Source organism: Zonotrichia leucophrys, chromosome 15 (genome assembly GCF_028769735.1).
Source record: "Zonotrichia leucophrys gambelii isolate GWCS_2022_RI chromosome 15, RI_Zleu_2.0, whole genome shotgun sequence".
NCBI classification, from domain to species: Eukaryota; Metazoa; Chordata; class Aves; order Passeriformes; family Passerellidae; genus Zonotrichia; species Zonotrichia leucophrys.
This window is the reverse complement of record NC_088185.1, coordinates 3578571-3606428: the sequence shown is the minus strand read 5'-3', so window position 1 is coordinate 3606428 and position 27858 is coordinate 3578571. Positions and strand designations below refer to the sequence as shown.

General features: G+C 45.7%; 1 protein-coding gene across 1 annotated transcript; it reads left to right on the top strand.

Annotated features, from left to right (window-relative positions):
• The first annotated feature begins 7 nt into the window (after nt 1-7).
• NAA25 (N-alpha-acetyltransferase 25, NatB auxiliary subunit) lies at nt 8-27555 on the top strand. The gene is made up of 24 exons (XM_064726645.1): nt 8-108; nt 2680-2765; nt 3702-3840; nt 5430-5548; nt 7101-7175; nt 8008-8115; nt 8511-8589; nt 9000-9111; nt 9919-10008; nt 10985-11154; nt 11894-12006; nt 14408-14615; nt 15670-15756; nt 16622-16802; nt 17321-17420; nt 21507-21658; nt 22767-22892; nt 23427-23670; nt 23847-23970; nt 24379-24444; nt 24850-24947; nt 25166-25276; nt 25677-25823; nt 25954-27555. The coding sequence occupies exons 1-24, from the start codon at nt 51-53 to the stop codon at nt 26074-26076; spliced, it is 2916 nt and encodes a 971-aa protein (XP_064582715.1). The 5' UTR covers nt 8-50; the 3' UTR covers nt 26077-27555.
• The last annotated feature ends 303 nt before the right edge of the window (nt 27556-27858 follow it).

Below are 27858 nucleotides of genomic sequence, written 5' to 3'. Positions count from 1 at the left end.
CCGTTGCCCGCCCCCGGCCGCGGCTGCGCGCTGCGTTCTGCGCTCTCATCATGGCGGCGCGGGGCCATGTGCAGGACCCCAACGACCGCCGCCTGCGGCCCATCTACGGTACGGACCCGCCGCGCCCCCGCCGCGGCCCCGCCGCCGCCGCCGCCCCGCCGGGCCCCCACCCCCGGCCCTCCCGCGCTCCCGGCCCCGCGGGGGCTGCGCGGCTGCGGCGCCCGCCCGGCCGGGCCGGGGTCCCGCGGCGCCCCGGGGCTGCCCCTCGGCCCGGGGCGAGCGGAGCCGCCGCCGGCCGCAGCCGAGCTGACCCCGGCCGGAGCTTTCTGCGCTGCCGCGGAGGAGCCGGGAGTGGATTAACCCCCGGAGGAGCAGGCGCGGATGCCCCGGAGTTGTGTTGGGTGTTGTGGCACGGAGCGGTGACGCTGCTGGGGGATTGATTGGGAGGCAGAGAGCGGTGGAAGGGGACGCTGTCGTTGGGAGTTGTCCGGTGTTGTTGTGTCCCCGGGTATTTCCGAGGGTGTTCTGCGCTCTTGGGGTTGCTTCGGAGGTTGTAGGCAAAGCTCGGCTCTATGCAAATATGGAGAAATAAAAGGAAAACACTTCCCCGGGCTACGGTAGCGTTTCGTCCCTAAAACTGAAGATTTGATGGAGATTGGGGAAAACGTTGTTAACTTTTTCAGCAGGGATGAAAACCTCTCCCTGGAGACGCGGAGAGCTGCCCTGGATTGGGCTGGGCGTGCTTGGGATGTGCTTTGCTGGGCAGAGGATGGTGCAGTACAGGCTGAGCCCGTGGTGGGCTCCAGGGAAAGGGAGGAAGATGGTTTTGTTCGATCAGAAGTGTTCAAGTTCGGTGCAGTTTGTCTTTATGTAACGATTTTAAGGGGTTTTTTCCTTAGTTTTCTATCCGTGCTGTGATTGGCAGTTTCATTGATGTGCAGTTATTTTTGTCATAACCTGTGTGAGAAACGGTGCTAACAGAAAAATCTGAGTAAATTGAGCAGATACTGAAGCAGATAATGTTGAGCATCTCACTTTGTTCATTTTGGAGAGAGCTTTGGAATTCCTTTCTGCTCGTTCTGGAAGGGATTCTCTGCAGTGCAAGGCTTGATCTCAGGCTGTGGTGCTGCAGAACCTGAAATAAATAAAGCGTGTGGTGAGCACACACAGGTTCCCCCCCTCAGCAGCTGGGGAGGTGCAGGGTGAGGTCCAAGGTCTGCTCTGGGTTTGTGCTGTGATTCCTCGACAGCTCTGGTTATCTTTGATCTTGACCTGTTCTCCCTTCACCTGAAGGTTCAGGTGTTTCATTTCCAGCCTTTGAACATCCCCACCTATGAGCCAGCATAGGCTGAAGTTTATTTTCATTTTGCTTCGTTTCCTTTGGAAGCTGCTTTGACTTGTTAGGAAAATGCAATCTCTTCATTCTGCTGCGTTTTAGGGAGGTTTGAGGGTTATTTGGTTTACTTTGGAGCACCCAGAGCTGAGATGTTCTTGGCACAGCTGTTAATCCCAGTCAGGCAGCTCAGCCTGGGGGATAATTTGTGTGTCACTAAACTGGGTGACAGAGCCTTAAAGCAAGAAGCCTCTGATGTGCTTGAAACCTCTTCACTGAGAAATCCCCAAAGTTTTCCTGTCAGAGGTGACCCAGAGGTTTGCCTAAGTTGAAATTTGTGGCTCCAAACTGGATTTCATGCCACAGTGTTTATTTTGGTGAGAGGTTTGCTGTGGCTGGGCTCAGGAGCTCAATTAACTCTGCTTTAAATATACAGCATTTACCTGGCCAGGGGAGCAAATGTGGGAGCTGTTGGACAGAAATCTGTAAATCAGAATAGAGGCACAGTTTGTGCTGAGGATTGCCAAGGATCAGCCCTCAGTAAAAGAGTTCATTTCTAATGAGGATGAGAGGTTTGCTGAGGAAAAGGTGTGTGGTGTGATTTCAGTTAGCTGCAGGAGAGAGGCCAGGGCAGTGTGAGCAGCCCCTGGCCCATGAGGGCTGAGAGAGGAGGGATTTTTGAGGGAAGGGGAGCACATAGGGGTCATGTCCTGGTCTAAAACTTCTTGTTTGTAATCGTGTAATAATCTGAAAATTGTAATTCTGAGCTAAAAAAGGACAAAATGGTCTGGGGATAGTGGGATATCCCCCTAGGAAATATTGATGCTCCACATTGTGCCTTCATAACCAGTCTGGAGGAAGGGTGGTGGCACTCCAGGGGGACAGGTTTGCTCACCCTGAGCTGTGGATGCTGTGGACAAGTATTTCCCACTTTGCTGGTGGATATGTGTTTGGTTTCCAACCTCCTGCCTGTTAAAAGTCATTGAAAGTCTCCCAAAGACACACCAAATTAATTTCTACTTTTCCTGCTAAAGCACTGGAGCTGCAGTGCCAGCAAAGAGCTGTTTCTGCAGAATCCTCTCTATTGTGGCTCTCTTTTGTTGCTGTAATGATCTGTGTGGAGTAATTACAAAAGCTTGTTTGTTTGAGTGACTAAAAGCAGCACAACGAGATGAATCCTTCATCCCTGAAATGACAGTTTCCTGAATGTTTGGCTTAGGAGGAGCTGCACAGGGAAAACGTGGTTTGTGGACAGCAGATGCTCCATGGTAAAATTGGAGGTGGCTTTCCAGAGTGGCCTTGGTGTTGTGGTGTGATTTCTGTGTGTGTGTGCTCTTCCTCTGCAGATTATCTCGATAATGGCAATAATAAAATGGCAATCCAGCAAGCAGATAAACTGCTCAAAAAGCACAAGGACCTTCACTGTGCCAAGGTGAGTGGGGCTGGGGGGCTCTGAGCTCATTCTGGGTCTCAGGGTGTTCCACTGTCCCTTTTTCCACAGTGATTTCTGAGCCCTCTGCAATGTCTCTGATCCTGCCCACTGTGTCTTGTTTGCCTGAAAATGGCCTGGTAGGGGCTGGAGTGTTGGTTCCACCTGGGCTGGTTGTCAGCACCACTCCAGGTGACCTGGGCTTTAAAAATGCCTCTTGGAGCCCTGGGGTTGGGATCAGAACCTCTCCTTGGGAGGAAATATCTGAGGACACCGTTCCAAGGTGAGCAGGTGTCCCAGAGGAGCTGTGGATGCCCCTGGAGTTGTTCCAGGCCAGTTTGGAGCATCTTGGTCCATAGAAATGTCCCTGCCTGTGGCAGGGTGTGGAGCTGGGTGATTTTGAGGTCCCTTCCAACCCAAAGCACTCCAGGATTCCAGGATTTTGGAGGCATTTGCTCTTTTGCTTGTTCTCCACCTTCCCTGCTGAGGGAAAGGCTTCTGTTCCTCCCTTTCCTGAACGTGTGACTCTCTTTCTGCTTTTCTCATTTCCCTGAGGGTTCCCCTCTGCACTTCACTCCACTTCTACATTTTGAAATCTTCCCAAGCTGCAGAGAGTGGCATTGACCTGAATCTCATTTATGTCACTTCTCTCTGGCCAGTTTAGGAAGAAAACTAAAGAAAATTGCCAGTTTGCAGCCTCCAGGTAGAGAAAACCATGTGGTGATGCCTCGGGGCAACCTCAACATTTATTAAGAAGTCAGATCCCCTTTTTGATGCTGTTGCATTTGAGGCTTTTCCTCTGCAGCCACATGGATTAAAAACTGAATCAATGCTGGAGTTGTGCAGAGGGAATGAGGTGGTTGGGGTGTTCCCAGCAGGACTGAGAGGGTTTCCAAGTGCAGACTGTGACTGTGAGAGCTGCCCGTGTTGTGCCCACAGGTGCTGAAGGCCATTGGCTTGCAGAGGACTGGCAAGCAGGATGAAGCCTATGCCCTGGCACAAGAGGTGGCAGCACTTGAACCCACAGATGACAATTCCTTGCAAGCACTGACCATTCTGTACCGGGAAATGCACAGACGTGAGTTTGCTCCTCTCCCTTTGTGTTCTTCTTCCAGTGCCCCACAGTTTGGTGGGAAACGTGTAAAATCCAGGATTTGTGTATTGAGAGACTGTTAAGAGGTTCAGAATTGAAGTGATGCCTGTAAGGCTGGAGTGATCTTCATAAAGCAAAAAAAAATTCTCATTTGAAATTATTTTGAACACAATTGTGTGACAGGTCCTAAATGAACCATGTTGATAATGATCCAGCAGCCTGAGAGTTCACTTCTGTCAGTGAAACTACGGGAATTTCTTATCAGTAGAGTGACAGAGATTGCAAATCCTACAGGCTGTGATGAAAGGCCTCAGGAAAGTGGTGAAAAACAGGAGGGAAATCCTAAAATCCTGACCTCCCAGTTTGGCCCCATCAGCTTTGTCAGGTTCCTCACAGTGATTTGGATTTTCAAAATCCTGAATCATCAGCTTTGGAGGGATGGAGGAAAGTTTCCTGTGCTTTTCTGGAAGATGCCAGCCCTCCTGTCCTGCCTTCCTGCAGCTGGAGCAGTTTGCTGTTGGTTCTGGCAGCTCCTTGGGGAGTGTGCTGTGGTGGTACCAGTGGTTATTGTGGAGTTTGGTGGGTGGTAGAACCAAATTTATTGTTGAGCTGCTGCAGAAATGATCCAGGGGTGAAACAGCTTCAGGAAAAGGTGTTTGCATCAGTGTGCAGAAGAGAGTTGGTTATGTTCCCCCAGTTGATTCCTTTGTGTGTCTAAAAGCATCATTTGTTGAGTAATACCAACATTTTTGTGTGTTTTTGACTTCAGCACAAACCCCTGTGAATGACAAGAGCCTCTCTGTGATTATTAACAATTTCCATTGAGCTGAGCTTTGTAACTTTCAGCTCTGTAGCTCAGGAACTGGTGGGTGTGAGGCACTTCCACTTCTGGTCCTGCAAGAAAATTGTAATTAAATGTTTTCTATATTTGTGTCAGGGATGTATAAACTGTGTGAAAGACAAATTGCATTTGTTTTTTCTGTTCCTACTCTGAGATACAATTGTTTGTGTAAGAAAAAAGAATATGGAAGGATGAAAGTGTAAGAAAGTTTTGCATGTTGTACTATCAGAAGTATTTTGTCATGATAGACCTGTTATTAAAAAGTGTAGTGTGAAACAATTGTTTAGAGTTCTGATATAGGTAATTGGGAAATAGCAGGATATGATTAATATGAGTAAACCTGTGATAAGAATAATTAATTTGCTTTTAGGCTCTGGAAGTGTTTGTTTTGATAATGTGATTCACATGGAGCAGCAATTCTGCCAGCAGGAGAAACCTTCATTCAGTTTAATGCTCAAAAATAGGGAAAAACCTGCTTTGAAAGTAGACCAAAAATCCTCATGAGCTGCTCAGTTGCTGCTGTTGAACTCTATTTTGATTTAAGTCTATTTTGAGGTTTATTTAGAGCTTTTTAAGCACTTTCCTGATGTTTGCAATGCCTGGGGGACAGAGCAGCATTTTGGGGCTGATGAATGTAATTAATTTCTGTTTAAGCATCCCTGCTGCTCTTTAGGGAGCTGTGCTTTAAAATATTCCTAAGCTGGTTTTAACTCCAGATGTGGTTTTGGTTTAGCTGAGCTGGTGACCAAACTTTATGAGGCAGCTGTGAAGAAGGTGCCCAACAGTGAAGAGTATCACTCCCACCTCTTCATGGCCTATGCCAGGGTTGGGGAGTACAAGAAAATGCAACAGGTATGACCAAAAATTGGTGTTCTGGCTGGTTTAAAGTGTGTTTTTCTCTGTCTTTTACTCTCATTTGTGTGTTATGAGTAATCTTCCACAAAAGCTGAGCTGGGTTAATGCAGAAGTTAAACTCTTGGTTGGGTTTTGCAGAGAGGTTTGAGCCTCAGTTTTTGGAGGTGGGTTATGTGAGACAAAAATTTTGTTAATTTAATTTAATTAACAAAATTTAATTTAATTTAATTTTGTTAATTTAATTTAAAGGTTGTGCCTTTTACTGATCTGTGGTTTTGTGGTTTCAGTACAAAATAAAGGAATTCTGGAATAGGCACATCTAAGAAGAGCTTCTAATCCATGTTTTCACATTTAACTCTGACCTCAGTTCTCTGTTAACTTTAGGAAGATAAATCCTCCCCATGCTCTTTCTGAGTATCTAAAACACAACTTGTATTGATGGCATTCAGTGAAGAAAAACTAAAAATCACTTGAAATATCCCCTGTCAGTTGTTAGCACAGAGTCACACTGGTTGGTTTTGTTTTCACCCCTTCCAAATTTACAGAATGTCTGTAAATGGAAGATGATTTTCAAGGCCTGTGTGCTCACTCTTCTGTGTAAAAAAAACCACAGAGAGCCAAGAAATAAGTGCTAAATTCCCTCTTGTTCCTGCTGTGGCAGGTTTGGCTTAAATAGCTAAAAAGGAGTTATGGTGTACCTGAAATGAGAAACCTCATGGTGCAACCCAAACTTTGGATGTGATAGATCACATCATGAGTGGAGAAAATGCCACAGATAACAATAATTAACATTTATGTGACCTTTTGTATGTCTGGAGCGACATAAAAATGTGGAGCTCATTAAATTACTTTCAATGTCAATTGAATCAAATCATCATTATCAATATCACATTGTCAGAGTGGGATGTTGGCTTTTGATTTAGGGATGTGAATGAAGGGTGTGTGCATGGTGACTGATTAGGGAATGAAAATCAACCCCAGTGTCCTGTGCTCTGGGATATTCCAGCTGAAACACTGGAAAATGCCAACTGCACTCAGGGAATTGTGGAGGGAGAATATTGTGTGTAGTTTCTTGAAATTACAGATTTTCTAGGGGGTAAAAGTCTTGTCCTTTGTTACATACAGGCTGTGAGGGAAATGTTGGAATAGCTGTTAGGAAAAATCATGAATTCTTTGGCTCTGCTTTGATTCAGCCAAATTCTCTGCTCCCCCTGCTTTGCATGTGGAGGTGACCCCAGATTTGGGGGTGTCAGGTGAGAGGGTTTGCTGTGTCCTGCAGCCCTGGAGAAATCCCCTCATTCCCAAAGAGCAAATCTGCTTCCTGCTGGAGTTCCCACTTGGAGCTGGCAGTGTGTGGGCAGCCAGGGCTGGCTGCTGTTCCTGTCAGACCTCCAGAGAGTCCTTGGGAACATTTCCACCCTCTGGTTTTCCCTCAGGAGTGGGGAAAATCCTCCATGTGCAAATCCCCTCCCCTCGCTGCTGCCCATCAGGAGATCTGAGCAATGAATCCATTGCAGGGGTGATGTTTTCTGTGTTTTCTGTTTTTCAGGCTGGAATGGCACTTTATAAGATTGTTCCCAAAAATCCATATTATTTTTGGTCTGTGATGAGCCTGATCATGCAGGTGTGTGCAATATTGGGTTTGGCTGCATTTGGGGTTTTTGTCTGACTGCAGTGCTGGTGCAGAAATGTTCTGAGGGAAAACATGATGATTTTGGGTAAAATGTGTGTTTGAGCTGTTTCTCTGTGATGCTGGGAGAAAGACTGAGCCCTCCTTAAGTGGCATCATTGTTGTGGTCCAAAATAAACTCTGAGGTGTTTTTATAATCCAATTTAACTCTTGCCTTACCACCTTTATACAATTGAATTATTCTCTCATCTGCACTGATATCCACCTGTCCTTTTGGCTGAGATAATGAATAAACCCTCAGCTATCTGCAGTTTCTCAGTAAGAATTGTTTTTCTTTATGAGGTTATCAAAGCTCTTGGAGGGAATAAATGAGAGCTCTGGAATTAGCAGCAACTCTGCAGGAATAGGCACAGATCAGCTGTGCTGCTGCTGCTGCTTGAGACAGCACATTTGGGCACTAAAAATCAGACATAAAATCAAACAAAAAATAAGCTTGGAGGGTTTTAATCACATCCTCTGAAATCCTGTGCTGTGTAAAACACAAAAATGTTCAGGCTCCGTGTTTTTACCACGAGGTTTGTGTGCTCAGACATGCAGGGCTCTGGTGGATCTGATCAAAAATGAGCTTTTTCTTTGCAGCAGTTTTATTGCTGCCTTTCCCAAAGCAGTGACACTCTCAGGTCACAGATGGCAGCTCCAAACAGGTGCCTGGGGAGGATTGGAACACCTGGGTTGGGGTTTTTTTCCTCTTTTAAAGTGAGAAGAGCAGTGGGTGGGACATCACAGAAAGCTGCTGAGCTGTTACAATAATCCCTCTCTTCCTCAGTCTATCTCAGCACAGGATGAAAACCTCTCCAAGACAATGTTTCTGCCACTTGCTGAGAGAATGGTGGAAAAAATGGTGAAAGAGGACAAGATTGAAGCTGAGGCTGAAGTAAGGCTTGGTTTGAGCTTTGTTGAGATAAGAAATGCATTGTTAAGGGAACTTGATTACCTTGGAAAACTTTAAAATAATAAAAAATGTTTTGGAATTAAATGTGAATGTAGGGGAGAGAAGGAAAACCAAAAGTAGGGGTTAACAGAGCCTCAGAATCCTGTGGCTGAGGCAATTTTTGGTGTTTGATTTGACTGATGAATTACTTTGCTCTCTGGGAGGCCCCAGGAAAAACCTGAGAACTAAGAATGGAAAAAAAGATCTAAATCTGAGTATTGCACCCTTTGGGATACTAAAGATAGCTTTGCAGGCCTGGGAGCCCCTGTTTTCTCTTTTGGCACACCTGGGTATGTTCTTCCTGGCAAATTTCATTGCAGTTTAATTTTTCTTTTAAGGTGGAACTGTACTACATGATCCTGGAACGTTTGGAGAAGTACAAGGAAGCTTTAGATGTTGTGAGGGGAAAACTTGGAGGTAATTTATTATTCTTTAATAAATCAGAGTTGTGTGGAGAATACAGCAGTTCCGCTTTGCTTCAGACTTGCAAAAAAAAATAATTTTAGGAAGCTTGACTTAGCACCAGTTTTATCCTCAGTGTAAACTCTGGAGGTGTTGGTGCAACCTGGTTTTACTGACTTTGTTTGTGGTATTTAAACACTGCACAGGCTGAGCTTTGCAGTGGTAAATTTGGATTGTGTGCTTGGTTGTAGCTGCCATCTTCAAAACTGAAAAGTCTTCAATATCTGCGTTTTAGAGGAGTTGAACTGAAAATTAAAATGCAATTGTGGAGGTTTCCGTGGGAAATCTTTCTGAGGGCTGGTGCTGGGTTGGAATGAGGGGGTTTGGGCAGGGCTGAGCTGGGTTTTGCCTGTTTTTTGGTGCAGAGAAGCTGACGAGCGAGCTGCAGAGCCGGGAGAACAAGTGCATGGCCATGTACAAGAAGCTGCGGCGCTGGCCCGAGTGCAACGCGCTGGCCAGGAGGCTGCTGCTCAAAAAGTGAGAGAGGATTCCTGCAGTCCTGCAAGAGACACGGAGCAAAAAGCCCTGCTTGTTTGGGAATGGCCTGGTTTGGTGGCTTTTGTGGGTAAAATAGGAGAATATTGGGAGGCTTTTCCAAAGATTGCGCTCTGAAGCCAGGGAGAGTCAGGGTCAGGACTGGAGTTGCCGGTTTTTTTAAGCAGAATGTAGCAACACATTAATGCAATAAAAGGTGGTTTACCTCCTTATTTCTAAATTCTTGATTGCCTAGCTCTGATTTTGCAGTTCTCATCCTGTCCATGATTTACATTAAATTTTCTACATCTAAATTTCTCCCATTTGGCCAAACTTCATCGTGGGAAATGTATTTAATGCTTGGAGCAGATGCATCAGGAGACAGAACATTCCAGTGTGATCAAATCTGTCTCAGAACTGTCAGGAGAGATGAGGTGTTTGCTTTTGAATTTAACTGTGCTTTCATCTTAGATATAAGTTAAATGCAGAACAGAAACTTCTGCCTTCACGTTTTGTGGGGATGTTGCTGAGCTCTGACTGGAATGTGAATTTTAGGAGGAGAGTTCATAGCTTGCCTCACTTTTGAATTGAAATGGTTTTGCTTAATATGTTTCCAGAAATTCAGGATGATGGTGTTCCTAAGATGTGAGACCTTTTCTAGGGGAAACAATTTTATGATTACAATTAGGTTCTTTCAGTAATATGATTCTGTGTTATTCCTTAACCCAGCTTTGGCAAGAAATGTAGCTTTAGCTGTTAATTCTTTTGGCAATCCCCTAAATTTTGTCCTGTGCCTGATTTTTGTTTCAGCTCAGATGATTGGCAGTTTTATATAACTTACTTTGATTCAGTGTTTCAACTCATTGATGAATCCTGGACGCCTCCAGCAGAGGAAGAGCAGTAAGTTGAGAATTTTGCTGTGGATTTGTTTTCCCTTTTTGCTACAGCAAATTGTTTGAGTTTATTTATTCAATATTAGAGTGAGTTCTTGATGTCAGAGCCCAAATAGGAGGTTTTCCCTGCTTTGTTTGGTGTCTTTTCCCTGCTTTTATCTGGAGGCTGGGAATGGTTCATGGAAGTAGTTTGTGCATCATAGAACTCTTCCAAGCTCCTGTTTTCTGTATGACTGAGTTGCAGAATCCATCATTTCCCCATCTGGGAGCGTGCTGAGCGTGTGTTATCAGTGGGACCTCCCTTTGTGCTATAGCAAATTGCTTGGGTTCATTTATTCAATGTTAGAGTGACTTCTTGATGTCAGAGCCCAAATGATGTGTTCTCCCTGCTTTTTTGGTGTGTTTTCCCTGTTTTTATCTGGAGGCTGAGGATGGTTCATGGAATTAGTTTGTACATCACAGAGCTCTTCCAGCTCATGTTTTCTGTGACCTGTGACCGTGTTCACAGGGTCCCAGGAAGAGGGAGGAGATGAGGATCTGACTCCATGTTTCACAAGGCTTGATTTATTATTTTATGATATATATTATATTAGAACTATATTAAAAGAATAGAAGAAAGGATTTATCAGAAGGCTGGCTAAGAATAGAGAAAGAAAGAATGAATAACAAAGGTTTGTGTCTCAGACAGTCTGAGCCAGCTGACTGTGATTGGCCATTAATTAGAAACAACCACATGAGACCAATCCCAGATGCACCTGTTGCATTCCTGTTGCATTCCACAGCAGCAGATAATCAATGTTTACATTTTGTTCCTGAGGCCTCTCAGCTTCTCAGGTGAAAAAATCCTAAGGAAAGGATTTTCCATAAAAGGTGTCTGTGGCAGTGACCGAGTTGCAGAATCCCTCATTTCCCCGTCTGTGAGCGTGCTGAGCGTGTGTTATCAGTGGGACCTGTGCAAGCCCCTGTTGTCTGTGTGTTGGCAGCTCTCTGGAGGGGGAGGTGCACTGCTCCATCGAGCAGGCTGTGAATTTCATCGAGGAGAGGATCTCCGAGGAGTCCAAGAGCGCGCGGCCGCTGCGGGGACCGTACCTGGCCAAGCTGGAGCTGATCAGGCGCCTGCGGCACCGCGGCTGCAACGACGAGTACAAGCTGGGTAAGAGCCCTCCTGGGGCAGGAATTCATCTCTGCACAGGGCACAAACCTGCCCCTGAATCACTGAGTCAAATGCAGGTTTCATCAGGAAAAGATAACCTGTTGTTGTGTACGTAAAGAATTTGAAAAGCGTTGGAAGATGAACTTTGAATAAAGGAAGGGATTTTCGGATTACTTAGGAAAGCCAGCAGGGAGGTTTTCAAAAGGACCTCAGGGATTTAGGAGCATCCAGTCACTCACACTGTGTTCCTAGTGGAAAGTCTTGCTGGTAGTGCTGGAATCTCTGGGTGGGTTTTGATTTTTGATTTAAGTTTTTATGGCAACAAAGCCAGGTTTTGCTTTTTAAAAACCTGCATCACAAAATGGCATTTAGGGAATCGATGAAAGGGAGTGTGATTAGAGCAACATCTGTGCTATTTCCTAATTCCTTTTGTTTTCCCATCCCAAAAGAAGCCATGGTGAGGTAAGTGGAGGCTGTGTGTGCCTGCCTGGGTTGCTGAGCTCTTATCTGCTAAAGGAGCTTGAGTGAAGCTCTTGGGCTTTTTTGAATGTGTCCTTGGTTACCAGAGACATTGAGGCTCTGTTAGAATCTGCACCAGAGCAGCTCTCTGCCTTCTAAATCACTGTAATCCTGAAGGGAGGGAAAAGAAGAAAGAATGAACAGAGATTTCTCGTAGTGATTTTACAGATTTCACTTCTGCTGGAGGCTGTTGGAAAGGTGACCTGGCCTTTTTCCTTAGGTGATCCAGAAGAACTAATGTTCCAGTACTTCAAAAAATTTGGGGACAAGCCCTGCTGTTTTACTGATCTCAAAGTGTTTGTGGATCTGCTCCCACCCAGCCAGTACACAAAGGTAAGGAAATAACCAAGAAGTGGTTGCTTGCACTCTGATCCCTTTATCTTAAAATACCTGTGGATCATATTAAAAGGTTGTAAACATCAAATTTTTACTTTCTGCTTGAAATTCAGAGAACTCTTTGTGCTGTAGAAAATATCGCGAACATCTGAACACTTGAGAAGTTTCATTCAGAGGATTTTTACTGGAGGTTTAAAGCTGAGTTTGATCCTGCAGAGTCTCAGATCTGATATTCCTTTGGCTTTTTTATTCCCATTTTTCAAGGTGTCAGGGTGCTTTGAGCTCCAGGTTTCTGTTTATTGGGAAGAAGCTGCCCCTGATCCCATGCAGGGATGTCACAGATGCTTTGGTGGCTCTGGCAGTGCCAAAGGGACACAGTGACCCCAGTGCAGGGTCATGGAGGCACCTCTGGCAGTGTTTTCCAGAATCTCTTTCTGAAACAGCTCTCTGGAAAAGAGTTCCTCTGAAAAGCCCATTTGTGCAGAGTCATGAGCAGCCTGGGGTGACTTCAGCAGCTGGGAATTCTGTCACTCACCCCAGTGTTTGTCTGAGCCTTTGTGTGAGGGATCAGCGCTGGGGAGGGCAGAGAATCCGGGCTCAGCCAGAGCCTGGGGATGAAATGTTGGTAAACAAAGTGGAGGTGGCAAAGTTCTCGTGGTTTATTGAGGTATTTTTTGACTGCCAATGCAGAGCCCCAGTGCTGATGGGAGCAGTGGCTGTGCCCGGGGTGGATGTTGCTGTTTTATGTTTAAAGTTGTGTTTTTAGCCCACTGGCCAGAGATGTGGCCAGCAGGATATTGAACTCCTGCTCCTGGAAATGGTGATTCCATTGCAGAGGAACCCTCAAGTACTGAACAGGTTTCATCCCAACTTTCCAGGGAGCAAATTCAAAACCAAAAGTGGAAAAATTATATTTAATAACAGTTCAGATTTCAGTTTTGTCACAGTGCTTGTAAAACCATGACTCTAAGACCATGACTGGTCTTAAAACTGCTGCTGATTTTACTGAAAATATTCTGGAATATATATTGTGTCAAACTGATGTAGTGGGTGGTGTTCTGGTTGTCCCTGAAGCAGCATCTGCAGCACTTTAGCTTGGTCAAGGACACGAGGAGCTGAGGTTTGACAGCAAAGTTCCACTTCAGTAGCTGAGATCATGATCTTGCTGGGCCACTGACATGTGAGATAGTCCAGAAATAATGGTCAGGACACCAACCTTGACTTCCCAGAGGTGTAAATTGGACAGTGGAGCCAATGATGGGGTTGACCTTGCTCAGCTTGGCAGAGTTTCAGACTGAAAAGATCTGTCAACACAGCATTCTTCAAATTCTTTGGGAAAACTGGAATTGGCGTGTGCTGTGCTTGCTGCTGCTCCTGAGCTTTTTGCCTCAGGCTGGCATTTGATGCAGCTCTTCTGTGTCAGTACCAAGTGTAGTAAAAGCAATTCATTGGCTTTAGCTCAGGTTTCAGTCTGCAGACAATGTTGGGTTTTAGAGCAAGAAGCTGCTGCCCAGCCCTGTGTATTGTGAGGAGTTTTTTGTCTCCCATTAAAACCAAACAATGAGAAGCTGCTTTTTCTTACAGCTTAATTGCAAAAAGGAGTCATTAATCAGAGTTGATGACCTCACTGAGAACTGCACATTCCTTCAGAGCTGAAGGAAAATGTAACAGTGCAAAACCATCCTTGCCTGGAAGTGTGCTGTGAAGCCTGTCAGTAACTAATTATTTTAATTGCATCTCTTATTACCACGAGTGTTAACAGGTGCTTGAACTCCCTGGTGTATCAGTGAATTGGAAACCTGCCTCTTGATTTTTCTTCCTTCCATCTGTTTGATGAAACTTAATAAAACCTCAAAAGAAAATCTCGAAGGCTTTTCTTGAACCACGGGTTCAATGTGGCATCAACGTGGATGTTCCCACCTTGCCTTTTTTTGGTTTGATTGGAGGGAGGAAATGCTGCTTCCCCATCATTTGGTGCAGCCCTGCAGCCTTTGCCACCTCTGTGGTGGTGTTTGCAGGGCTCCCAGGACAAGGGAAGAGATGAGAATGTTGATTCCGTGTTTCAGAAGGCTGATTTGTTATTTTATGATATATATTATATTAAAAGAAAATGATATATTAAAACTATGCTAAAAGAATAGAAGAAAGGATTTCATCAGAAGGCTAGCAAGGAATAGAAAGGAAAATGGGATGATCATAAAATCTTGTGACTGACCAGTCTGAGCCAGCTGGGCTGTGATTGGCCATTAATTAAAAACAACCACATGAGACCAATCACAGATGCACCTGTTGCATTCCACAGCAGCAGATCATTATTATTTACATTTTGTTCCTGAGGCCTCTCAGGAGAAAAGATGCTGATGAAAGGATTGTTGACCCGCGGGGGTTTCTCTTGCAGTTCATCCGGCAGCTGCTGGACGTGATCCCGCTGGCGGCGGTGGCCGAGAACGAGGTGGCTCTGCCAGGTGACATCAAGGCCCTGCAGCAGCACCTGTGTGTGGTGCAGCTCTCCAGGCTGCTGGGCATCTACCACGCCATGGAGAAGAAGCAGAAGCTGGCGGTGGTGCGGGAGCTGATGCTGAGATACCGCCACGGGCTGGAGTTTGGTGAGGAGAATCTGGAACGCTGATAAAACTTGGCTTTCTCCTTTCTGGTTCTACCCTTCACCTTCCCTGAATTTTGGTTCCTTTCATTCTTTTTCTTTTCCACCACGTATCTTAAAGATAAATGAAGCTTTTCTGGGTAGTTCAGATGGTCTGTGTGTGTAGTAAACCCCTCAGGTTTAGCCAGGGCCCCTTGGAGAATAGAATGCTGACACAGCGGCAAAGAAGTTTCCTGTCTCCAGGGACATCCGCCTTGTACCTTATCCCTATAGCCATGGAAGGCAATATTGTGTTAAACCCTACTATTGGTCACTTATGGTCACTCTAACACCTTTGCCATGGTCAGGATTGGATCCAGGCCAAGGGTATAAAAGTAGCACACTGTACCCCTACTAACTGGGAAGAAGAAGAGCTGAGACCCTTCACGGACCCTGCAATAAAGCCACACTCGTGGAACAGCCAGCGCCTTCTGCTTCTCCTCTCTCTGCCGTCTGCTGGAGCCTTAGGCCAAGGGAAAAGCTACCTAGCAAGCAAAGCTGAAATCACAAGAGCTGCCTGATCACTAAGAGCTGAATATTCCCTGCTTGCTAGGGGCTGACCCGCGGCCTTGGTCTGAGAGCGAGCTGGCTTCTGGCACCCAGTCCCCTTGGGGACTGAGCTCTGGAGCTGGAACAGCTTGCATAGGATAAGACCAAGCAAGGCTCATTTATGTGTGTACTTTGCAGGATTGCCTGTGCTTTTAAGCAAAGCCAGGTTTTCTCACTGAAGCGCATAGGACACATTTGTGGGCAGGAGTTATTAATTTGTAAATCTTGCAGCTGTGGGAGTCAGTTCTGCTTCCAGCAGATGTCAATGTTTGAGGTGCCCCAAAGGCCACTCAGTGATGTGTGAAGTTGTTTGGATTTTAAGACAATTCTGATTTTATAAATTAAAATGTGCTCTCTGGTCCTGGTGCCACTCAGTAACCCTGACTGTGAGATCAGCTGGCAGCAATTAGTAATTAATTTTAGTAATTCAAGGGTAACTGGTTTTGTTTTTTTTTTTTTTCTCTTTTTAGGGAAATCTTGTTTGAAAACTGAATTGCAGTTTTCAGATTATTACTGCCTGCTTGCAGTCCACCTGCTGCTGGATCTGTGGCTGGAAGGTATGTTCCCAAAATTGTGCCTTGCTCCTGTTCCCAAAATTGTGCCTTGCTCCTGTTCCCAAAATTCAAAATTGTGCCTTGCTCCGATATCTCTGTGGGAGGCTGACAGGGAGTCCCTGTGGCCAGTGGGTGCCTGGCCTGGCTTGTTAGGCCTGGAGCTTTCTGGGTTGGATTTTTTATTTTTTTTGCTATATGAGGTATTTCAGTAGTCCCTCTGATCAGCTGGTGTTTGCCCTGAATCTCACTGATCTCTATAAACAGATTTAATTTTTCTGATTAATTCCTTTTTTCTCTCCCTTGGCACGAGTTCTGCTGACAGCTCCTTTCTGATACCAGAAGTGTTTTGAGAGCATTTCTTTCTCTTCCTGACATACTTTGTCTTTTGGATCCCTTGTTTCTAGACTTGCTGGGACCTGTTTAAATTTGCCTGTACTCCACCCCTGCTCCTTGTGTTAGTCTCTTAATCCCACAGTGTCCAGTGCTGGGTGTCCACGTGTATATTCCTGCCCTTCTATCTGTTACACCCTTGTCTTTCCCAAGGAGGATTTAGTCTTTAACCTGACTAAATCCATGGTCAGGTTTCTGGCAGGAAGGTGGATGGGGGGCAAGCTGGAATTCCCAAACAGCCCAGGATTCATCAGGAAAGGCCACTTTGCCTGCAGTGTGCTCTGTGCAGATGTGAGCTGGATACTCCCTGGGAGGGATTATTCCCCCAGCATTCCCTCAGGGAGCAGCTGGATGTGGAGCAGGTGTTCTTTGGGCACACTGCAGCCCCTGGCAGCGCCCTGAGCGTGGCACAACGCGGGCAGAGGGGATTGTGCCAGCTGTCCCTGCTCACCCCGGCCTGTGCTGTGTCTGTCCCCAGGTGAAGAGGCAGCTGTGTGGCAGTGCCTGACTCTCCTGGAGGAGGGGCTGTCTCACAGTCCCTCCAATGCTCAGTTTAAGCTGCTGCTCATCCGGATCTACTGCAGGCTCGGCGCCTTCGAGCCCGTCTCGGAGCTCTACTCCAGCCTGGACGCCAAGCACATCCAGCACGACACCATCGGGTGGGTGGTACATACTGAGAATAATCCCTCCCTCCTCATCAACCCATCCTGGCAGCTGCAGCACCCTCTGCCACCCAGATTTCAGCACATTGTCACGTTTTGGGTGCATTGTTGCATTTTTGGGTGCTGTGGTGGGGTTTTTGGGAGGCACGTCCACTGCATGCTCCCCCTTTCTCTAGGGTATCTTCCCCCGTGTGATTTTGAGCAGTGTTGGATTTTTTAGAAGGAAATTGGTGAAGTGGTTGGCTGGCTGCCAGTCAGAGCTTGGTGTTCCAGCTTGGAAAGCAAACACACCCTGATGTGATTGAGGGTCTCTCACTGAGAGCAACTCTTACACCCTTAACGTGAAAAAAGAACTCCAAGCCCTCACATACTGCTTTGAAAAAATTGCGAATTCATTCCACTAAAAGCCTGAACTTGCCCATGGATGCTGTTAATGCTGTTAAATGTCCAGCTGTGTCCTGTGCAGCTGCTTGCCAGGGCAGTGGCTGACGTTTGCCTCGTGCTGTTTGTTGCAGTTATCTCCTGACACGCTACGCCGGCTCCCTGGGCCACTACGCTGCTGCTTCCCAATCCTGCAACTTTGCACTCAGGTTTTTCCACTCCAACCAGAAAGATGTAAGTTGAAAGAAATCCCCTCCATGTCCTTGTCACACAGCAAAGTGTCTTTGAGAGGCTTCAGGGCTTTAGAGGAGCCCTGTGCAAGGCTTGTGCAATTGCAGTGGTGTAAAACATAACAAAGAGCAGTAGTAGGTGCAGCTTTGAGGTAAAGGTTGTCTCAACCTGCATTTCCTACTACAAGGATTTGTGAGTTGCTGTTACATGAGGTTTTGCTTCAGTTTCCTTTCTGTTAAAGTTTTAATGCTCATAAAGCAGGTGTGATTGCTTTTAAATTAATGCTTGTGATTTTATGCAGTAATTGAAGTGGAATGTCCTGTGGAAATAAGTGCTGGTGTCAGAAATTTGGCTTTTTGGAAAGTGAGACAGCAGCCAGTGATGATGGGTCAGGATGGGGATGGCACATGATGAATCCTTGATGTTCCAGTCACTGGAGCTGTGTGTTTTCAGTGGATGGGGAGGGGTGCACTTCATTTTAAGGGGACCTTCCCATTCTGAGGAGTGGGAATAAATCCTGTGTGTTTGTATTTCACCCCCTGGGTGGGCACTGTTGAGAGGTAGGTGAAGATTATTTTTACTTCCTAAGAAACAAAGGTGCAACCCAGTTTTAAATCTGGCTAAGTTGGCTCCAGAGGCTCTGCAGTCACACACTTTGCTTTCCCACTATCCCAGCAATAGATAAAAATACAGAATTGTCTGTACTGAGCAGTAAAGGATCTCACACAGAAGTCACTCAGAAGCAGCAGCTTGCTCTGTTGGCAGCCCAGGTGATTCCTGTGTACAGGATTCCCATTTCCCTGTGCCCAGTTCCTGTGAGCTGTGTCTGACACAGAGGTTTTCCTGAGGGATGCACATGGATTGTTCACTCTGCTCTGCATCCCTCACTTGCTCTTTTTTTTCCTACTTGCTAATAAGTTTTGGATTACTGGGATTGAAGCCCTGGATCCAGACACTTTTTTTTTTTTAACTGAGGTGTAACTTTTCAGTCTTGTTTAAAAGTCATTTGGTGGATGTTAATGAAAAACATCCCTGGAACCAACTGTCTGAATGAAAGCCACGACTCCTGGGCACCAGGTGGAAAAGTGAACTGAAAAAACTTCTGGATGTGATTCCTCTGCCTGGGAACAGTGTTGTAATGCATCAAGAAATCATCTTTCCATGGAAAACAATGAAGTAATTGAGGTGTGGTTCCCCTGGGAGCAGGTTATTCTCTGGAATGAGTGATGAGAGAAGAGTTGGATGTCTCCAGTGGCTGTTGGCAGGAAAACACAACTCGTGTTCCAGAAATCCCAAAAAGGTGTTGCCTTGCTGCTACACCTTCAAATGCTGGGATTTCAAATGTTGGGATTTCAAATGTTGGGATTTCAAGAGGCCAGCAGTGGTGCAGCAGGAGGACAGAATGCCTCATGTGGCAAGATGAGCATGGGACTCTGGAACCACTCACATCCTACCTTGGAGATGGTGTTGCAGCCAAAGGACCAGGAGATGATGTTGCTGTCAGGTCTCCAAATCTCTCCTGCTCTGGACACTTGTCTGCTTAAGGTCCTTTTGATGGGAAATGCCTCAAAAGCTGTTCAAGGAACCAGGAATTGCAGGAGGTGAAGGCTCAGTTCAGACTGCTGTTCCATGAGGATGATGGTGTGACAAAAGTGGGGATGAAGAAGGATTCCTTGCCATAAATCATGTCACAAGGTCAGGATTGTGGGATCTCAGCACCTCAGGACTGAGGTGTCACCGAGAGCACCCTTGGGGGGCTCGGGAGTCCTGGAATGTTCCAGAAGTGTCTGGTGGCTGGACTTTGATCCTACACAGGAGACGACACCTGTATGAGGACAGGAGGGTTTCACCGGGGTGAATGGTGAAGGGATGAGTTAATTAGAGAGTGAAACACAGGGTTTAGGATTTCTGTACAGGGGGGTTTAGAGAAGTAAGATGGAGGAATTGGGGCGTGTCCTGTCCTTCTCCTTCTTCTTCTTCTCCTCCATCTTCTGTGGTGATGGTGGCACTTTGGGATTGGTCATTACTAAAAGTGCACTGGGCAATAAGGGTGAAAGGTATTGGGGAAAAATGATAAATATTGTACACGCAACTTTGGGTATAAAGATAGGTGACCGCCCGGAGGGCAGGGAGTGTGCTCATGGCTGGCTGCTGAGCAGAGCTCTGTCGGGCCGAGAGAAAATCTTTTAGATAAACAATTAATAAACACCGAGACCGAGAAAAGAACTGAAGCCTCTTCTCGTCCTTTGAAACGTGGGCTGCCCCAAGGCCACCCCGGGCCTTTCCAGGCCATCCAAACAGCCGTAAACCGGACACAGGATCTGCTCCCAGTTTCTGTGCTTCTGCTGGGGCTGCCCCATTTGTGCTCAGGGTGCTTGGAGCCACTCAAGCCCCACAGTCACATCTGCAGTGTTAAAAGGTGTCTGTCCTTTCAAAGTTCCTTTTTTACAGATTGCTGCTGCTGCCTGCTCCTGCCTAGGTTGATGCTGAGATGAGCTGGAATGTCACAGCACAGAGCTGTGTGTGGGACTCTGCCTGGAGCAGGAAGTGTGGGATGTAAATGAAGTCTGGCATAAAAATAGAGCTCCTGAATCAGACTCCTTGCTTTGGATAAATCCATTCTCCTGACTTGCTGAACTTGCCAGCCTGACGTGGATCCTGTGTCAGAGTGATCCCATGAGTAACAGCCATGTAGGCTTTGTGCAATCCTGCCACTATTCCTGCTCTGGGAGAGGATGCCAAGCACAGGGAGGAGAGAGAGAGAGAGAGAAGGCAGCATTGCTATATTTGGCCAAACCTAAAAAGGCAACTTTATCCTCCTCAAGACAGTCCTCCTTCAGCTGTGCAGAATCACCAGTAATCTCTCTAATTTTCTTGTGTCCATCCATCTTTAATCTCTCCAGATGCTGCAGGCAAACCTCACCAACCTGTCCTGGGGGATTTAAAAACCACGTGGATGCATTTGAATTAGAGCCCATAGTCCCTGACAGTCACCTCTGCAAGGCTGTTGATCAGAGGGTGTGTTGTTGAATATTTGGCATATTTTTTCATTCAGTGCAAATAACCAAATTACTTAGGGGAAAAAAAAATAAAGACAACTCTCTAGAGGACATTTCTTGGTTTGGAGGGAAAAAAAAGGAGTTTTAGATCTGTGTTGCCTTCTGATCTCCCAGAGCCTTCCAGTCAAGTTGAGCCTGTTAGGACCATATAGAATTCAGTTAAGCAGAAGCCTTTTTTGGTGCCTTTCATCTTCAGTGCAGTTCATAAGCTTGTTCAGAAGAAAATAGTTGATTTGCCAGAATTTCTCCGTTTTGGAGTAGTTCTGATGTAAAAACTCAGCTATCACTCATGGCTGGGAGCAGAAACAGTTCACTCTGTGTCTACAGTTAGACATTTTCATTAAAACACTGCTTGTCTGGAGTTCCTTCATCATAAAAATCTCTTTTTTTGGAGATTGCTTGGACTGAAGTGAGATATTGGCTGCCTGCCTTGTATTGCTGCATTTCATCAGAGAGAAAGCAAAATATCCCATGGACCCTGAGAGCTTCCTTTGGTGTTTGTGTTGTGCCATGTACACACTGTATTTAAAACTCTAATAAAAAAGTGAAACAAAAGATGTGTGAGTAATTTGATTTTTTTTTCATCTGTGTTGTGGTGATATGTGATGCTCAGTTTCAGAAAATCTGGGCTATATTTCTTTTGCCTGGAATTATTTCTCACAATGAAATTATGATTTAATTATTTGAATCATGCATCTAAAAGGAAAAGGAAGGGAAAAAAGCATCTCTTCCCTGTGAAGTATTTCTCATTGTGGTGACAACAACAACATTGTGGTGATGTTTAGTGCTGGTTTTGTTGTTAAACCTCACTGCCCATGGAGCATGTGGGCATTCCCAATTTAAAGTAACAAAACTGCCTGGGTGACTTGGAGAAGCAGAAGCACAAATTCCTCCCAGAGATTGAGGATCTTCCAGGTCCTGCAGCTCTGGGCTGATAAACCCACAGCAATGCAGTTCCTTGGCAGTGACCTCGTTGGTTGTTGCTGATTTGGGAGGTCACTGAGGAGAGCTGGTGTGTGCTGTGTTGCAGACCTCAGAGTACATCATCCAAGCCTACAAGTACGGGGCGTTCGAGAAGATCCCGGAGTTCATCGCCTTCAGGAACCGCCTGAACTCCTCCCTTCACTTCGCGCAGGTTCGCACCGAGCGGATGCTGCTGGACCTCTTACTTGAAGCCAACATGTGAGTACAGCTCCTGGGAAAACTGGGAAACAGCCAGGAGGGCCTTGGGGAGTTGTGTGGGATCTCAGCACCTCAGGACTGAGGTGTCACCGAGAGCACCCTTGGGGGGCTCGGGAGTCCTGGAATGTTCCAGAAGTGTCTGGTGGCTGGACTTTGATCCTACACGGGAGACGACACCTGTATGAGGACAGGAGGGTTTCACCGGGGTGAATGGTGAAGGGATGAGTTAATTAGAGAGTGAAACACAGGGTTTAGGATTTCTGTACAGGGGGGTTTAGAGAAGTAAGATGGAGGAATTGGGGCGTGTCCTGTCCTTCTTCTTCTTCTCCTCCATCTTCTGTGGTGATGGTGGCACTTTGGGATCGGTCATTACTAAAAGTGCACTGGGCAATAAGGGTGAAAGGTATTGGGGAAAAATGATAAATATTGTACACGTAACTTTGGGTATAAAGATAGGTGACCGCCCGGAGGGCAGCACAGTGCGCTCATGGCTGGCTGCTGAGCAGAGCTCTGTCGGGCCGAGAGAAAATCTTTTAGATAAACAATTAATAAACACCGAGACCGAGAAAAGAACTGAAGCCTCTTCTGTTCCTTTGAAACGTGGGCTGCCCCAAGGCCACCCCGGGCCTTTCCAGGCCACCCAAACAGCCGAAAACCGGACAGAGTTGTACCTGCAGAAATCTCAGAGCTGCAGCTCCGCTCCTAAAGCTTCATTCGGATTTTAATTGGCTTGGGTTGCACCGAGGAGATTTAAAAAAATTCATTCATGGGAAGGATTGTCAGGTGTTGGAATGGGCTGCCCAGGGAAGCAGTGGAGTCACCATGCCTGGAAGTGTTCAGAAAACATGTGAAAGGGCCCAGTAAGGACCAGATTGGTGTTTGGACTTGGTGATCTTAAGGGACTTTTCAAACTTTGGGGGTTCTGTGATTCTGATTTGCTGTCCCTTCCCATCCTTGTCAGTGCCATGTGTGTCACATTCGTGACAGAGGGAAGAGCTGAGCAGTGCACAGAACATGAGCTGTTAGTGAGCTGCTTTCCCTTTGCAGTGATCAGATGTTTGATTTATTTATGAGAACTAATTTTAGTGCTGCTTGTTCTTACCTACAGATCAACCAGTTTAGAAGAAAGTATAAAGTCCATGAGTCTGAGCCCAGAGGAGGATGACATTCCATGGAAAGATCTGCGTGACAACAGAGACCTGACAGTCTTGTTTAGCTGGGATCCAAAAGACAGGTGAGTAGAAATATCCTCAACTCACACATAGCCAAGAAATTCCTTCCAGGGCAATTCCAATATTTCAGTGTTCCTTGGGCTGGCTGACTTAAGCACCATCCACCACATCTGGCAGGGCTGCTCTGTTAGATATTAATTTTTCTGCATTTCTGACCATTTGTTCTTCATCGTACAGACCTGGGGAGCTTTGGGTAGGTTTTTGTGCCTGGAGCATTTGCCTGAAGGCTTTGGTGCCTTTCCCTAGGGACATTTCTGAGGAGTGCTGCTCTGTTAGATATTAATTTTTCTGCATTTCTGACCATTTGTTCTTCATCGTACAGACCTGGGGAGCTTTGGGTAGGTTTTTGTGCCTGGAGCATTTGCCTGAAGGCTTTGGTGCCTTTCCCTAGGGACATTTCTGAGGAGTGCTGCTCTGTTAGTTATTAATTTTTCTGCATTTCTGACCATTTGTTCTTCATCATACAAACCTGGGGAGCTTTGGGTAGGCCTTTGTGCCTGGAGCATTTGCCTGAAGGCTTTGGTGCCTTTCCCTAGGGACATTTCTGAGGAGCATCGGAAGCTCTCCCTGGAGGAGGAGACGCTGTGGTTGCGAATCCGCTCCTTGACGTTGAGGCTGGTGAGCGGGCTCCCAACCCTTGGTCACACCATCCAACCAAAGAACTCTGAAAAGACTGCAGAGAACGGTGTCTCATCCAAGATCGACACCATCCGAGCCCTGCTGCAGCAGCTGGAAGCGGCGGTGGATTCAGGGAAGAAGTTTCTAGAACAAAAAATCCAGGTACCAGCGAGGCGAAAGCTCTCCCCAAAGGTTGGCCGTGAATGCATCGTGCAGGCTGCAGAGTGCATTGAACTGCCCCTGGGTTTGTGTGTGTGACTGGCTGGGAGATGTGCCAGGCACTGGTGGGATGAGGAGAAGCTGCAACACCTTTATCTTTTTCTTTGCTTCTTGCCTAGTATCCTGTCCTTGGCCCTCCTCCTACCCGAATGGCTGGCTTCTTCAGCAATGGCAGCTGTCAGTGCCAGACTAGCTTGTTTTATCTTGTTAGTGATATTTATGAACTAGATACCAATGGCTTAGGTAAGTGTTTGGGGCAGGGGTTTGACCACATTGCTGTGGTGTGTGGTGGGTGGGAGCCACATGGCTCTGTTGAGTCTGAAAACTCAACAGAAAACTGCTGGGCGTTGGAGGATATGGACTCAAAACTGTTACTTGTGTGTTAATTTTCTGTCTGAAACTAAATTATCTGAGAGCCAGTGCCTTCTTTTCATGTTTTATGTAAAAGAAGGCACTGGCCTATGTAAATTCTTCATTAAGTCTTCATTTTTCTGCAGTATATGGTGCTGTAATACTGGCTCCTCTTTGAATACACTTATATTTACTTTTGAGTACTGACACTAAATTGCATTTAAATGCCTTTTGAACTTTTAGAAGCAGAAAATAAGAGAAGTTGTAGCTTACCATTTTTAATTTTTTTTTATTTTTCAGAAGATTCAGCAGAAATCCAGGAAAGAATAGGGAATAGTTTCAAGTCTTTAGTAGAACGCCTGACAGGTAAATGGTAACTCAAGAGCAGCCCCTGAGGCAGAGCTGCCTGGCTGTGTGAGGATGGCTCTGGAGGGTCTGCAGGGATGGGCTGTGGTGATGCATCTGCAGACCCTGTGGAAGCTTGAGAGCAAGGCTGGGATTGCCCTTGGCTTGTGTGCTGAGGCTGCTGCATGCTCAGATGGTGCTGTGCCCTTCAGTGCATTTATCTCCCAGCCTGGGCAGCTGCTTCTGCTGGTGCTGGGGTCAGGGGGGCTCAGCAGGGCTGTGGAAATGTTGGTGATGAGCCAGGACTCAGAGGAGATGGAGAGGACTCAGTGGTTGGTGCTCTGACAGCTCTGCACACTCAGATAATGCACATTTAAAATTATCTCCTTCATCCTTCACTAAGCGTTTTGTCTTTTTTCTTTTCAGACTTGTTCAATAAATGTAAAGGTGACTTGATTGAAGTCAGAGATGGCACCTTGAAAACTCATCCAAACCTGTTAGAAAACTTAGTCTTCTTTGTTGAGGTAATTTTTTTTCCCTCTGAAAACTAGAAATTTGGGAGTGCTGTGGGATAGAAGTGTTGGGACTGAAACACAGTGCAAGTTTGATCTCAGACAATCAAGAGAACTCGTGAGGGATTTTGTTGCATATTTTAATCATGCTGGGTTTTACCAGGAACACTAAAATGAGTTGAAATCCTCCTCTAAAAGCAACTTAGAACATATTTTTACCTTTCTTCCAGACGATCTCCATTGCCCTGTGGGTATCAAGTTACTGTGACAGTGTCCTCCGACCTTTTAAATCCAACCTGCAAAAAAAGAAGAAGAAAAAAAAAGAGAGCAGTGTAGCAATGGTACAAACAATGTTTCTTTCTCTTTTCCCCCACCCCTAATCACAGTTTATTTATTCTGGAAGAAAAATCAGGGTAGATAACACGAACTGGTTTTCATAAACTTGTGGAGGTTGATGTGGGTAATGGTTACTTGGGGCTAATTCTTGCTGTTTAAAATCAGTGCCCTGTCATGTCTGTGACATCATGTGACAGCTTTTTAATGAGAAATACAGTTTAGAGTGTCATTGACCTTCCTGCCTGAATGTATTACAGTAAACTTGTCAGCTGGGAGTGTTTATCTGGGGAGCTAAATTATAGCTTAGCACTGGTGGGAAGAAGGAATTATAGATTACAAAGTGAATTATATAAAGTGGACATTAATGTGTGTTTATAAATTCAAGGCCTGTATTTGTTTTTGTAGCCACCTGTATTTACCCATTTCCTGGATTATGTAACTGAACTCCAGACATTAACTTCCAATGTAATAGATCATATCAAAGGGCTTGAAATCATTCTGACTGCACTAAAACTTGAAGAGCTGTCCCTCAAGGACACTCTGCTTTTACAGGTAAGAGATTCCCTGAGCAAACACTGCTCCTCAGGAATTTCCTTCTGCTGTTTGAGATGTTGGAGAAAGTTTAAAAGGGGGATTGAAACAGTTGCTGTGGAGTGAATGATTTCTCTTTTGCACTTTGCAGGAAGAAAAAAAGTTTACAAAGACTGTGCAAGGGAAGGTCCAGAGCAGTTACCATCACTCAGTTCAGGAAATTGGAGAGCTGCTGAAAAAGAGACTTGATACCATTAAAAAACTAAAGATTTGAGCAATGCATCCCTGACAGACTCCACAGGGGAGTGACACCAGAGTCCCAGACAGAAGCAACATCCACTCTACCATCACTTAAATCCAGAACTTCCTCATAATGCATGAAGGACTTAAAATCATGAAAGAATTTTTTTAGGTATTACAGATGTATCGAGCTGATTTAAATTATTGTACATAAAAGAAGCAGGGACCCTTCCTGGGGTTTGACCACTTTTTATACATGTTCATAAGCATATTGCAACAGGAGAAAAGTCACTTTCTTCCCTTTTGATCTCTAGAGCCAACTGGAGATGGTCTTTAGAAGCAGCAATAGCAATCCAGTGTAAAGCATCTATCTCCAAGGATATTTTCATCACCATACAGTGTTCATAACTTTTGTATGGTCCTTGCCTTAGAAATGCAGGAATTGTAGATGTCCACGTTGAGCCACCTCTGATGAACTGATCTGGCTTGGAGCTGCCTGTTTTGTCTGCAAACCCACCTGGTCCTGCTGCCAGAATTCCAAGTGTTGCTCCATCAGGGAGAGGTGAGGCCTCCGTGGTGGGCTGGGAATCATCCGGAGCTGGGGCAGGATCCTCCAGGGAGGAGGTGTCTGTGCACAGCTCGGGAAAACTGCAGATGTGAGGAGGAGCAAACTTCGGAGAGAGAGAGAGATGGGAATGGGTGTTTCAGCAAAAAAAAAAAACAAACACAAAAAGAGAGACCTTGTAAATAATGGCTGCAGTGAAGTGTGGCACTGCGCCGGTATCATGTCAGTTTAATGTCAAACAGCAACGTCATGACTTTTAAAAAGTGTATTTAGATTACTGAAACTTTAAGACTTCAATATTTTAATAGAAAAGGAATCCTATTGGCTTTGGTTTTAAGTTGGCAGAGGTAACTTTTGCTTCCGCTGTGGTCTGAGGCTGAGCTCCTTTTTGTACCTGTCTGCTTGCTTCTTGTTGCAGTTGAACTTTGATTATCCAAGCACTGGCCCTTGAAGCTTTCTGTTAGAAAGTGTGACCATATCATCTGCTCCCACAGAATCTGCGTTTCTGCTGGGTTTTTTTAATGTTCAAAGAGCAATGCAGCCTAAAATTGATAGGCAAAAAAAAAGTTCATGTACCTGCAATACAAGGGACAGGCCAGACCCAACAGATTCCTCATCTCCACAGGTATCCAAGTCTAGATTTAAAGTTTGAAGAGAGCTTGACTGCCTTTGTCATCTCCTCTGTTTTGTTAGTAATGCTAGAATGTTAATGAGAGTATTTTTTTAATAAATCCCCTGTATTAAAAAACAAAAAAAAAAAAGTCCCATAGCTGCTCTTGCTGGATTTAGTTTGGCTTTGCCCCATCCTGAAAGGGAAAGAAGAAGAATGTCTGCAGGTTGTCAGATTGTAAAGGATGTCCTGATGGTTGAATCACAATGTCTGGTAAATGCTCTGGGCTGGAGGAATACCAAAATGTGTTAAGTTTGTTTTATAGTAATACTTTTACTGAAAAAAAAAAAAAAAAGAAAAGGAAAAAAAAGAAACAGAACTGTCATGTTGTATAGAAATATCATTTTTGAAAGGAGGGGTGTGCTCCTTGAATTAAAGCAAGGCTGGTGACTGGAGGTGAGTGCAAACCCCCCCAGAGCTGGGCTGGGGCAGCTCAGAGCAGCCCTGAGCCAAAACAGGCCCTGCCCTTCCCAGTCAGGGCCAGTGGCTCTGCTGCTGTCCCTGTCCCCTCCTCACTGCAGAGGTGACACAGGGACAGTCCCAGGGCTGATCCAGGCTGCAGTTTCCTTCCACTGCTGCTA

Bases quoted from the DNA above. Each gene is read 5' to 3' on its own strand.
- NAA25 (XM_064726645.1), top strand. From the start codon at position 51: ATGGCGGCGCGGGGCCATGTGCAGGACCCCAACGACCGCCGCCTGCGG. The intron at 8,116-8,510 runs GTAAGGCTTGGT...TTTTCTTTTAAG, and splicing joins AGATTGAAGCTGAGGCTGAA to GTGGAACTGTACTACATGAT. The intron at 21,659-22,766 runs GTGAGTACAGCT...TCTTACCTACAG, and splicing joins CTCTTACTTGAAGCCAACAT to ATCAACCAGTTTAGAAGAAA.